Below are 12,985 nucleotides of genomic sequence, written 5' to 3'. Positions count from 1 at the left end.
CCAATGGTGAGGGATCATGGGAGTTGTAAGCCAAAACATCTGGAGGGTCACAACTCCCATCAACCCTAGCCAGCATAGCCAATGGTGAAGGACCATGGGAGTTGTAGGACAAAACATTTGGAAGGAGGGCCACAAGTTGACCACCTCTGAGCTAGAATAACAGCAGCTTCCCATCATTAAAGATGAAGGTACCCAAAAGATTTCAGGCATTTTTCACACACAAGTTGACCTTGAGCAAACGTATGCCACATGTGAACAGGATCAACGTGGGATAGAATGTAGAAGAAAAAATGAACACATATTCAGCTGATGTAGGTTTTATTTACATTAGTGTTACAGCCCCATTTAACCCAAAACCAAATTTAACCCTCACATGGGGAATTCCCCTTAGTGCATACAACATACATCTTCCTCATTATGTGTGGGACAGCTGCACATCTTCTCCCTCTCTCTGTCCAGGTTCAGATGATCACAGGGGAAAAGAAGCCACCATGGCTTCTCCCCCTGCCACCGTGCATGCTGCATGTGCACCTGTTGTTTACATAAATACCTGTGCTGCAGCGCAGGTTGGCATGTCATGTGAACCTGGTACGCGGTGTGGGTGAGGTGGGGACCCACCAGACACACAATGCTAAAGATTGATAAATTGTGGGCTGTAGAGAGACTGGCTCAGTTCAGACAATAGAAATTCAGAAATCATGTATTCCTACTACATAACTGAGCCTTGAGGAGCTTCAGGTTCAAATCCACCAGCCTCTTGTGCAGATGTAAGATCAGGAGCTTTTACTTTTAAGCTAACCACAGTTTGTATATAAAGGGAAACTGTGGTTTGTTTAAAAGCAAAAACAAACACTTCTAATCTCCTCCTCATTGTTGTGCAAGAAGAAGGAAGGGGAGTAAGAAATGCACAAGGCTCACTGTGGCTCTTTTGCATGGTGTCCTGTTATGGCTGAACTGAGTCACTGTCCCCTTCCTCCTGTGATTGTTTGGGTAGCACATCACATCAAGAACAGTGTCACCTTCAGTATACATTTCTTCAAATACATTTTCTGATTCCTTCAGTTATGCTGCCACTTGTTTTTCAGGCCTCTTTGGTAGAGAAAACTTTGCTCATTTCTACTCTCTGCCATGTGTCACACATTAGTCTGGTTATGTGAGTTAATATAGTGGGCGGGGGGTGATGGGGAGAGGGAAGATGATGGAAATTCATATTTTGAGGAGATGGCCTTCATGGCTTCTGGTCCCCTCCAAGTCTATGATTTTCCGTGGTCTGGAATTTTCTACAAAAGCCAAACTTAAACGATTATTAGTCATAAATGATCATTTAAAAAAAAGTTGATTAGCCTGAATCCAGCCTGCATGGAATACAAACTTATGCACGTTTTCTCAGAAAGCTGAGCAAATGCTTATGCAACAAGGCAGGCAAAAGAAAGCCAGCTGACCCTAGTACCTTGCAGTCCAGTCTACAAAGCCGCCCTTCATGAGCTACCATGTCCCCAGGTGCCTGTAGGAAATATGGCCGGAAAAAGCGCTCCTGTACAGGTTCCTTATCTCCTTCTGGTATACGGGACCTTCCCCTGCAAGAGAAAAACCTGTAAATGTGGATTGAGATTTGTCGGTGGGGTTTCCATGTCAGAAAAGGTGGCCTCCAGGCAAGGATGGGCCCTGGCATGTCTCAGTTTAGGACAGCCTTCCCCAAAAAGGCACCTCCCCCCAGATGTGTTAGAATACAGCTCCCGTCATTTCCAGCTCTCATGACCACAGGTCATACTTGCTGCGTATGATGGAAGTTGTAGTCCCACCCATTTGGAGAGGGTGCCAGTTTGGGGAAGGCTGGTTTAGAAATTAAGCACCGATGATGATCTCACAACAACTTCGGTTTGCCAAGTGCATTCACGGTTACAACACACTATCACATCAAGCCCCAGGTGTTGTTCCGTTCTTTTACCTGTGAGACTGGTTAGCTGTTGATAATCTACCACGTGGAGGAGTCTGAACCATCAAGTGACCAGAGCAGCTAATTCTTCCCTGCCAGAACAATACAGGAAAGAAGAAACATTATTCATTCATCAGTCATTCATTCTTCATCGGTAGACCTTTGCTCTGCTGTTGTCTTGCAGATTTAAGACTGAAAGAAAGTTCTAGAATATAACAATGGTACTTGTCAACTGGACCTTCCAAAACTATGTTCCTTTGTGCAGATCTCTTACACTTGAAGGAAAGAAACACACCTTTAAAGGGGAGTGAGTCCTTACCTGTGGATTTGCAGCCATGAATGTATAGTTCCCATCGTCATCATTTGTAGTAGCTTCAATATGCAAAGAGCACGTCCCATCACCCTCTCTGCTCATCTTGAAATGTCCATTTTTCTTTGAAATCTGCTTGCCATCCTTAAACCAATATACCTGATGTGATAGTGATGAAAGAAGACTTAGTGTAGCACAGTGTCTAAGGTTCCATAGGAGTAAATCCCACTGAATCCTGAGTTGCCCTTCCATAAACAGAAGGGCTCTTTCTGTTCATGAAAGGGACTCCAATCCAGTGGCTCCTGCTGGTGGGGTGAGTTTTACCAATTCCCTCTTATTTCTGCAGCCCTCAGTGCCACCTCCCATGCTGTTCCAGAGGGTCCCCCAAAGCAGATTTTTGGGAGACACGGGGAGCTGCGAGGAGAAGGGGGCATCAGCAAAAATCACCTGCCCTCACCCTGCCTTCTGCCAGCAGGGGCATCCTGTGAGAGCAGTGCCATTCACGGGAATTTAAGATCAAAACCATTGATGCTGGAAACGGCTGGGAAGTAGCCATGCTCTTCCACTGGGTTTGGGATACCACCTACCTTGGGTATAGGGATTCCAACAATTTTGCACGTGAAGGTAGCAGGATACCCTTCCAAGACCCGGAAATGCTTGAGTCTCTTGTCGAAGATTGGGGCAATGCACTTGCCCGTAGGGATCTCATCATGCTCGATCTCATCATCGGATTCATCCACTGGGGTACGTTCCAGGCGAAACTCTATTTCATTCATCAGCCGCTGCTCAAAGCTGGAAATTTTATATTCCTGCAAAACAATATTGGAAGATAGTCTAGGTATCTCACTGAAACCTAAGTATCTCTTGGCGTGCATCCTCTTAAATCAGAGGCTCTCACTGTGTCAAACAATCCTAACCCTAAGTTAACATTCTTTGAGCTTCAACAAATATAAGAAACTAAGTAACCATCAAAATGAGTGGCCCGGCGCTGAGTGAGATAGGAAAGCTTTACTATCCCCTTTTGGGGGACAGATGTACTGTCAGGACTCCCACCGCTGGCTTGCCTCATGGCAGTATTGCAGTGTGAAGGGATCCATCAGGGAGTGAAGGCAATTGCCTCTACCCCAGGATAGCTCTTTGCCCACCACAATAGGGCTGTTCACACAACACGCTAACCCACACTCAGTGGTTGAGTGTCGGTTGTTTTGAGCTGTGAGATGTTTGTTGAACTGTGGGTTATTGTGCTGTCTGAATGCAGCCAGGGTAGCTTGTTAACCATGCAGTGTGGCTTGCTAACCACCCTGAACAAGCCAACAACAAACCGTGGGTTCTCAAAGTGGCTTGTTTGAGAAAATAAGTCACACTGCATGGTTAACAAGCCACCCTGTGGAAAATGTCCTGGGTTCAGACAACACACTAACCCACAGTTCAACATACAACTCACAGTTCAACACAACCCACACTCAACTGCTGAGTGTGGGTTAGCGTGTTGTGTGAACAGCCCCAATGTGAAAGAATGGGCCTTCCCCCACCCAAGAGAAGGATAAATCCCCCTCCTTCCTGTTCTTCTTCTGAATGTCCAGGCCTTTTCCTTTGTCCCTGGCCTGCTTCAGGAAAGCAGGATGCACAGAGACTAAGGCTGCAGTCCTGTACACACTTACCTGGCAGTAAGTCCCATTGATCTTAATAGGGCATACTTCTGAGTAGACATGCATAGGACAAACAAACATATCCCCTTCCTTTGACATGGGGGAACCGTGCCATTTGCCTCTCCCATAGCAGCAGCCTAGATGCCTGGTCTGTGACGGCTTGGGGAAGAGGGGCAGAATCTCCTTACATCATTGCCCCACATACCATCATCCATGTTGCCCCGAAGACTCTCTCCCCATTTCTCTGCATAAGCCAGCAGAGGGGCATATTTACTCAGTTTCTTTGTTTCTTAACTAAGTAATTAAATTTGTGCCATACCTTTATCTTATAGGAATCACTCAAAGCAGCTCACAGCGGATGCTTTGATATTTTTTCCTCCATCAGTGATTGGCTGCCCCCAATATTAAGCAACAGAACATTTCCAGTGAAGCTTGTCCATCCAGACATTATTTTTATCCTGTGGCTTTACCAGGGGTGAGATCAAATGGCTTGGGACTTGGGCATTCCACCCCTACATCCTACCATCAAATCGGTTTTGAACTTGGGCATTCCACTCCTATATCCTTCCCCTGCTCCCCTCACCATAGCTGGAAGCTAACCAGTGAACTGAGTTATCCTGGTTTGCCCCTGATTTCTCTCTAGCTAGACTACCACGGAGGTGCATGGGTGGGGAAGACAACACACAAATAACATCTGAACAGGCTTGCAGTCTCCATTCTGAATGAAAGGAAGCAGCAAGCACGTGTCGTCTTATGGAATTCACTACCTCAAGATGTAGTGATGGCCATCAATTTGGATGGCTTTAAAAGGGGGTAAGATAAATACCCGGAGGAGAAGGCTATCAATGGCTACTAGTCCTGATGGCTACGTGCTACCTCCTGTACCAGGGGCATTAAGCTTATGTACACCAGTTGCTAGGGAACACGGGCAGGAGGGTGCTCTTGCACTCGTGTCCTGCTTGTGAGTTTCCTGTGGGCAGCTGGTCTGCCACTGTGTGAACAGAACATGGGACTAGATGGACCCTTGGTCTGATCCAGCATGGCTCTTCTTATGTTCTTACTTGGAGTTTGTTTCTTCTGTCTGTGAATAAGAGTTTGTGTGCATGTGCACACACAGGGTAGTAGTGGTGGTGGTGGGAAGATTATGGCCACAAGGCAGGAGCCCAATTGAATATTTGAGCTGGGGGACTGAGGGAAGACAATGTGCTTTCTCCAGCAACCTTGGAAACAGTGGCCTTAAATCAAATATTTTAAAAAATAATCAAGAGTGCAATTCTATACACGTCTACTACTCAGAAGTGAGCTTCACTGAGTTCAATGAGACTGACTCCTAAGTAAGGATGTATAGGTCTAAGGAAGGGTGCATGTATGCTGCACAGCTTTCAGTGAAAAATTGGTGTTCATGTTGCACATAAGGGGTGGAAAATTCCACCATAACACATTAAATATGGCATACAATGCTAACAACAACACAGATACACACAAAACCCTCGAACAACAATCCCCACATACCCCAAATAGAATAGCAGTTAGCGTGAAAATTTTCTGTTACTGCCAAATATTTCATTTCTATCTATTATTAATGTAATACTCATTTGGGGTGGGGGTAGGAAGAAAGAAGCAATGCCACTGAAGATATACACAGCAAATGAGCTAAGCGCTTTCAGGTTTACTTATGTTGAGGGCTAAATTTTGGCTCCACTCCAAAATTGCACTATTGAAATTTGAGATATGGAGTGCAATCCAGACAAAGTTATGCATGTTGAAGTCCAGTTGATTCAGTGGGAGAAGGGGAGGTGAAGATGCTTGATTCATGTGGTTTTCAAAACAAGTTAAAAAGGGAAATCACACAAAATGGTTACCTGCATGTGTGGTCTCCATGTGAAATATTAACCATTGATATCAGTCAGAGATGGGCAGAAAGTAGATCTCTAGATGTTTTAGACTTCAACTCACAGCATTCCTGACCATTGGCCGTACTGGAAGGGGCTTCTGGGAACTGAACTCCAAAACATCTGGAGATCTACCTTCTGCCCATCCCTGATATAGATAGGTGCATAGTAGAGGGGCCCACTTGCTGTTCCACCACTTCTGACGTCAGCAGCATGAGGGTCTGAAGTGGCCTGGGGCACAACTTACACCTGACAAAATGCAATGCATTAGATCCTAATCGCATAACTCCCCATTTTTGAGAGATTTACTACCAGTTGCAGGACCTCCCAGACTCAAGCAGGACTGTGGCACTGGGGGAGGGAGTTCAACCCTTTCCCTATGCCATTTTCCTTATTAAAGCCATTCCCCCGCCCCCAAATGCTATTTGCCTGATGGGAAAAAGCATACAGGTAATTGTATAATACCTGTGCATTTTCCCCTGCAGAGCAAATAGCTGTGGGGGTGGGCCAATTTTAATTAGGAAAATGTAATGGGGGAAAGGTTTAAATCCCCGCTTCCCCAGTGCTGTGGTCCTTCCCCAGAACTGTTCATTTTTAAGGCTGTAGGATATCCTAATTATAGATCTTTTGTATCATATCTCATTTGACCCTTAAGTAGACATTAAAAATATCATACTACTAAGTTCATACAGTGGCAAAAGATATATTCATGAAGTAGTGAGTTCAGCCACTAGATGGGGGTCACATCACCTTCAGGATCATTAGGTTACCTTAGCTATGCTTTCTGACCAGCTGGCAGGCAAAATCTAGGCTTATAGAATTTCACCTTGTTTAGTTTTCTCTTTCATGAAGCATGCCTCAGCAAATTGCTATACAAAATGGGCCAAATTCCCATCTCAGTTACTTGCTTCTGATAGTTGTTACAGAATGCTTTTAAAAATAGGAAGGCATGAGCTGCTGATAAGTGCCAGTTGAATGTATTTATGCCATGGTAATAATTTCCGCCAAAAAAAGTCAAACACTATGCTCACTGCCTTCTGGTACCTTCAAAATGCTTAAAATCAATGCCAGTCAGAAACAGGCATTGAAACTGCTGGACCTCCAAAACCCAGTGGCCATATCCCAGCTCAGCCCATAAACTCAGTGCTGATTCACATTTTACATTTTGAGAATAAATGGCAAACTATGTATGTGGCACCACGTGTGTAAATGGGCAGGTTTCCTACTATACTCATAGAAGTAGGAGTCCAATATTTTCCCAGTCATCACTTCTGTGCCTGTTGCATGGAAACCTGGGCATTTAAAATGCTCGTGCACCATTCACAATTGGCAGTGTCGTGAACCTGTTTTGCATGTAAGTGGACGCTTTTTCTACCGTGTTGAAAATGTAAAGGGTGAATCAACTCAGTGGGGTGAATCACTGTTTCTGTCTCAGTTCCCCCATCTGTAAACTGGGGACAATTGTGACTCAAAATATTGGATTGATAAGACCGGAAATATTGTTAATTACCTTGAGTGATAGTGATAGAATGTGTTATGAATCTAAATAAACAAGCAATAACTAATACATAACACACCAAACCAATGGTGTAATGTCCTTTTAGAACAGGGGTGGGGAACCTCCAGCCCACAGGCCTAATCCAGCCAGTGGAGGTTCCCAGTCTAGAATGTGGAATTTCTTTATAATATTTTATACAGCAGCTTTGCCTTGAAGTACAACCTTCTTGTTCTTAACACTTTTAGCTAACGTCATAATACTTAACACCAATTGTCAAGAATGATATAACTCCCCCACCCCATGTTAATGGCCAGAAGTTGAATGTCAGATTTTCAAATTCTAGTGATCAGATTTACATATGAGGCACACATGGTTGGATAACAGCGTTGTACCTTGGATACATCCTGAGCTGTAAAGTTGAAGATTGGGGTATCATTGCTTGGTCCCTGAAGCCTGCGAGCCAGATTTTCATCATAGGTTGTTCTCTGGTAGAGGGAAGTAATGGTGTTAGGAAAATGTTATTATGACAGTTATGGGCATAATTTTAACGAATTGAAGAATAGGCGGCAGAAGGGGGTTCAGAGGTGAAACAAAACCTAAGATTAAATTAATCACTTAGCATTGGCATGTATTGTTTAAATAATTAAGATAGCAAGAATATTTTAGAAGTTGCAGCAGGAGGCAGTTTATCCCAGTGACATCATCTGAAAAGTCTCCACTGGTTAAAATGGAGCTGAACTGCAAATTCTGTGATAAAAAAAAATCTTCAGTCCCTTCCCACATGATGGGGAAGGGCACCGAGGGGCTTTCTCCCCATATAAATGGTAAAGAACAAAAATCTTTAGCGTTCTCTGGTAATGGAGATGGGGGGACTTTTAACCGTTCAGCCCTGAAGGCTGATTATCGTTTGTATTAATAAGAAGATATCTGATTCATACTAACACAAGTTTTCTTTTCTAAATTCTCCTTTCTTTTGGTCATTTTGTAGTAACTTCAAAAGAGGAAGGCGTGATAGCATAGATTTAGGGCACAATCCTATCAGGATAGGTGGCCACCTCCAAACTCGGAGGCGACCACCTACCCAATGCAGGGCAGGAGCAGCGTGGAGGGGATCTTCCCCTCTGAGCTTCAGCTGCCCTGCATTCAAGGCTAGACAGCCGATTTCGGCTGTCTAGCCGCAGGAAGTCGGAGCGGGGTGGGGCGGGGGTGGAGGCCAGATGACACATAGGAAGCGTTGGAAAGGCTCTTCCGTCCTCCCCATCCCGACCCCAGGAACACCCCGTTTTCACTGCCCTGAGCTGCTCTTATGAGCGTGGACCGTGGGGCCGATCCGCGCTGCCTACGAGGCAGTGCGGGCGGGGGTAGAGGTCGGTTATCAGGAAATTGACCTTGGAGCGAGGGCTCTGAGGTTGGTTCCCGGGAACCAACCTATCCTATGGCCATCCAGCTGCTGACTAGCAGCCATAGGATTGTGCCCTTAAACAATAAAAAGCATACATAAAGTATGGGCTTTTTTGTTTGCTCCCATGTGTTTCTTAAAATATTATAATGAATTAGGGAAACAAATAAGACATTTGGGCTGCAATTCATTTACCTGGAGTAATTCAATGGGACTTATTTCTAAGTAGACATGTATAGGATTATTCTGTAAGCCCCTAATGCTGTTTACATATAAATGCTAGTTTGCTTTTATATAAATGCTAATAAGCCTTAACAAAGTCTATGGAGCTCTACTCCACATTTGCAGAAAAATGGGTAGAAGAAATAAATCCGGGATCTCTCCAGTTCTGTCATTCACAGTACCAATGGTGAGTGCAGCAGGGGAGAGAAAGAGTGGGCCTGAGGCCTTCTTCCTACTTTGGCATGGGCAGAATGCTTGCGGCCAAGCAACAAATGAGCAGGGCCTCAGCGTAAGATCACAGTCTGTGATTGTACATAGTCGATAAGAAACTGCATCTGTTTAGGAAAATGCCAATCAGCTTTAAGCTTGGGAGCTTTATGAAAAGTGCTAAGAAGTACGTTAGCCACTTTGAGTGACATTTTTTGGTAGAAAGGCAGGGTACAAATCAAACAAACAAAATATTTCTGACTAGCGTTCTATTATGCCTCCATGTAAGCTTTGAATTTTTTTAGAATAAAAATAAATTAAAAACATATTTTAATGAATGCAATTAAAAATGTAAAACATCAACAACTTAAATTGACCAAGACAAAACTCTCCAGCGATCTGCAGAATGGGGCAGCAGAGAAATGCAAGTAGGCTGGTTGGTAATGGACAAAATTATCACAGAACAAGATGCTGCCCTTGGGTTGTCAGTTTGCCATCCCTGATTTATGAAACTCTAATCCCCCTCCCTGTCTCCAATAAAAGATTTGGCATGGGCATCAAAGGCCTTGGCACAACAAGGAGATTCTCTCCTTGGCAACTGGGGTGATAATGCTGAAAACCTAATATAATTTAGGACTGTTCTTTGGATATTGAGCAACAATTCTAAATTATGGATATTTCCAGACAATGTTGTTTTCATATCAGTGTTCAACAGAGGTTACCAGCTTCTTGTACAGAATACAGGGCTTTCTTCACACAGAGCTTTTATCCTGCTATTGAGATGGCTCTCTCAAGGAAGTTTGCGGGCTCTTTAGATGACGCCATGAACCTTCAGGGCATCTCCTGCACTAAATGTCTTTTGTTCCATTTTTAAATAGATCGCAGATAATGAGCTGTCAAATCCCCCCCCCCATTGTGTTCCGCTTGAGTTCCCTCCGTGAAAAGAGGGCAAGTGGCAAGAAGAGGAGCGAGATCAATTAAAGAGATGGAAGACTCAGATATGGGGAGAAGGATGGGAAAAGGGGAGGGGGGGAAGGAAGCCTGTGAAAAAGGGAGTCGCTGTGATCCTGCAGTTAAAATGGAAGCAGAATGCCCTGTTTTAAATGCAGGATTTTAGGCTGAGGTAGAGATGCTCCAGATGGCAAATCCCCTCCCCTCATCTCTTAATTGAGAGAGCTGCTGTTTATTCCATCACTCAACCCACTAAACTGAGTTTCTGCACACTGCCCCCTGAAAGAGTATTCCACCGTGATCCTACGGGCTGTGTGTGACACCGCAAAGATCACGGGCAGCTATTGGCTAGCTAGTATCTGTGGCATCATTAGCGACCAGCAAAACAGTTCCTGTGTTGAAATGGCATGCTGAGTACTCTTCAAATATAACCTTTAAATATATAATATAAAGTAAAGAAATAAAAACATCTATATATAAAAGATGTAAAATATAAAATATACTTTAAATATAATTGTTAAAACATCCTGTCCTCCCATTTACAAGTAGCATGCATGGGGGTGGGGGACTGCTTTTGATTGGGAACAGACTGGGAGAAAAAGTTTCACGCTTCCCCTCGCCTGGGCCACAGTCATGCTCTGACTCGCATCCTTCTCATACCAGCTCTTTATTTTGAAGAAGTTAAACACGCTAGGGCTAAAGATGCAAAAAAATAAAAAAATATCACATTTAGTCTGGCCCTTAAAAGGTCTTCATTCCTGCACAAGGTCCTTTTCTGTTCATGTTCTGGCCACATAAGCCTTCCTTCCGTCCCCTTGTACATCCCCTCCAGTCCTTCCTTTCCCTCACTAACTGCTTACCTCTGTTGAACCCTTTCAGCCCAAGGCCTGAATTCAATTTCGGAAAAGCTCTCAGGGGCCACATTCCAGTGGTGGGCTTTGCCAAAAGGGTGGGCCAAAGGCAAAAGGGTAAGGGGCCAATATATCAAAAAACACCCCAAATACCAGCATTTCAAAAGCCAAGAAACCACCAAAGGATCACTGGTCTGGAGAAAGGGGATCAGGCAAAGGGAAGGGACATGGCTCTCTGGGGAATCTCAGAGGGCTAAATTGGAACCCTAGGTGGGCCAGATTTGGGGTTCAATGCACATGGATTCCAGCCCTTCTCTCTCTCTCTCTCTCTCATTCTCATCTTTGTTTCTTACACACAAAAACCAAGATCTTGGTTTCACACAATTCTGTTGCATCTTGCCTAATTTCTCCTTGTGTTTTGTCTCTTTGTCCAATATTTCTCCAGTTCAGGTGTTTTTTAGGTGTTTACCAACCTAAAAAAAATGCACCCTGTCACCCTAAAATATAAAAACATCACAAATCAATATGGAAGTTATGAATAGTATCAACCTGCTCCTTAGAATAGGCTCAGCTGTTTCAAACCTATGCAAAAATACTGGACTCCCCCCCCCCCCGCCGCCTATGCTTTCTTACGCTAGCAAAGCGATTCCATACCTGAAATATGCAGTGTCATTTCATTGATATGCTTATTATTAATTCAATGGTGGCAATGATTCCTGCAATAATGGGCAAAGCACTACAGATCATTGTTCGAGAGGAAGTCCTGAGCCCACCTTTCTTCATTGCGCTTATTACCCATCCTTAGGAAGCTTGAAACGGAGAAATAAATTTTCCCTGATGGATCCTGTAACAGAGTCCCTGCTACTGCTGCTGCTGTGGTGGCTGGCAAAACACAAAAGAACTGTCCTGCAGACAGTGCAAATGCTCTCTGGTCACCAGCGCCTCAGCAGAGCACATCTTTCCCTCTGGAAGGGAGCTCCACCGTGCAGGATGTTCTCAGCTCTGCCTGCCCTCAGCAGAGAAACCAATGTCCCAATAGTACTGAAGCCAGAAGAAGGAGCTGTTGCTCCATTGTTTCTAATGCTGGCTGAATGCCTCCTTTCTGGAAAGCAATGATGCGCTGCTGAGAGGAGCAAGATGTTTTTGCCCTGTTGCCAGGCGGAATTTCTTTGCACATGCTCAGTTGGAAGGAGGCTTCTTTGTACTGATTTCTGTCAAGACTTCTGCATGCTTTGGCCACAGTCACAGAAGCACAGGCATCCTGAACTGTCACTGAAGGTTGGGAAGTGTCAGTCCCACTCGCAATGCCCATACTTAAGGCAAGCTGGGATGCTCGTTGATGGTTCTGATAAAAGCAACGCAGTGGAACTAAAGTATTAGTGCAGAGAACACCAGCTGAAGTGTGTCTTCAGTTCAGCCCAACATAAATACACTGATAGGTCAAAGAAGCACAAGGGTCTCGTTAAAGGACTCTGTGAAAAATGAACTTTATTCTAAAATATAAGTGGGACCTGTAACAAAACGTTGCCATCTGGAATGCTCCTGACCAGGATACTCCATTCCATTTCCCCCACACACCTTTCTGATTTTTTCTCGCCAATAGACTCTGCATTCTCTGGCCACTGAGCATGCTCATTCCTCATTGGGCTGCTTGGGGGTATTGTTTTTTGTCATTTTTGCTCGCTTAGGTTTATTTCCCTAAATATTTTTTCTACTTCTGAAAACCTTGGGGCTCCCCTGAGCATGCTGTCCCTCTCTCGCTTCTCAGTGGCTTCATTTTGGCTATATAGCTGTCATAATTGAGAAGGAAAAACTGTAGTTTTGTTCAGGCTGCAGCCGAAAAGACAGGCCTCCTCTGAGTGTTTTGAATGTTGCCATTGGTGGGAAAAGTAGAAATGCATTGTAAGCAGATAAAGAGGATGTTGTAAAGCTGGAATGTTGTAAGTAGATAAGAAAACTGTGCTCGAACGTTTTGTTCCCTGTATGTGCGTGATTCAACTGTAGTAGCCCCCACTAGCACGTTAGTATTTGATTGGCTGAGCGCTGTGGCACAGAAAGAAATTGCAAACT

At 44.3% G+C, this 12,985-nt stretch overlaps 1 protein-coding gene across 1 annotated transcript in view; it reads right to left on the bottom strand.

The window, feature by feature from the left end:
- Positions 1-12,985, bottom strand: part of MYPN (myopalladin) — a 126,868-nt gene that overhangs the window by 8,363 nt on the left and 105,520 nt on the right. The window contains exons 13-17 of the mRNA XM_084841889.1: positions 7,678-7,770; positions 2,834-3,055; positions 2,256-2,405; positions 1,949-2,028; positions 1,451-1,577 (exon numbers count right to left, since the gene is read on the bottom strand). Of these exons, the coding sequence (XP_084698015.1) occupies positions 1,451-1,577; positions 1,949-2,028; positions 2,256-2,405; positions 2,834-3,055; positions 7,678-7,770 (672 nt within the window). The remainder of the gene's footprint in view (positions 1-1,450; positions 1,578-1,948; positions 2,029-2,255; positions 2,406-2,833; positions 3,056-7,677; positions 7,771-12,985) is intronic.

This window comes from Heloderma suspectum, chromosome 3 (assembly GCF_057233095.1).
Source record: "Heloderma suspectum isolate Gila_16-S chromosome 3, 16-S_ref, whole genome shotgun sequence".
Classification (NCBI taxonomy): Eukaryota; Metazoa; Chordata; class Lepidosauria; order Squamata; family Helodermatidae; genus Heloderma; species Heloderma suspectum.
This window is presented reverse-complemented; position numbering and strand designations above follow the sequence as displayed.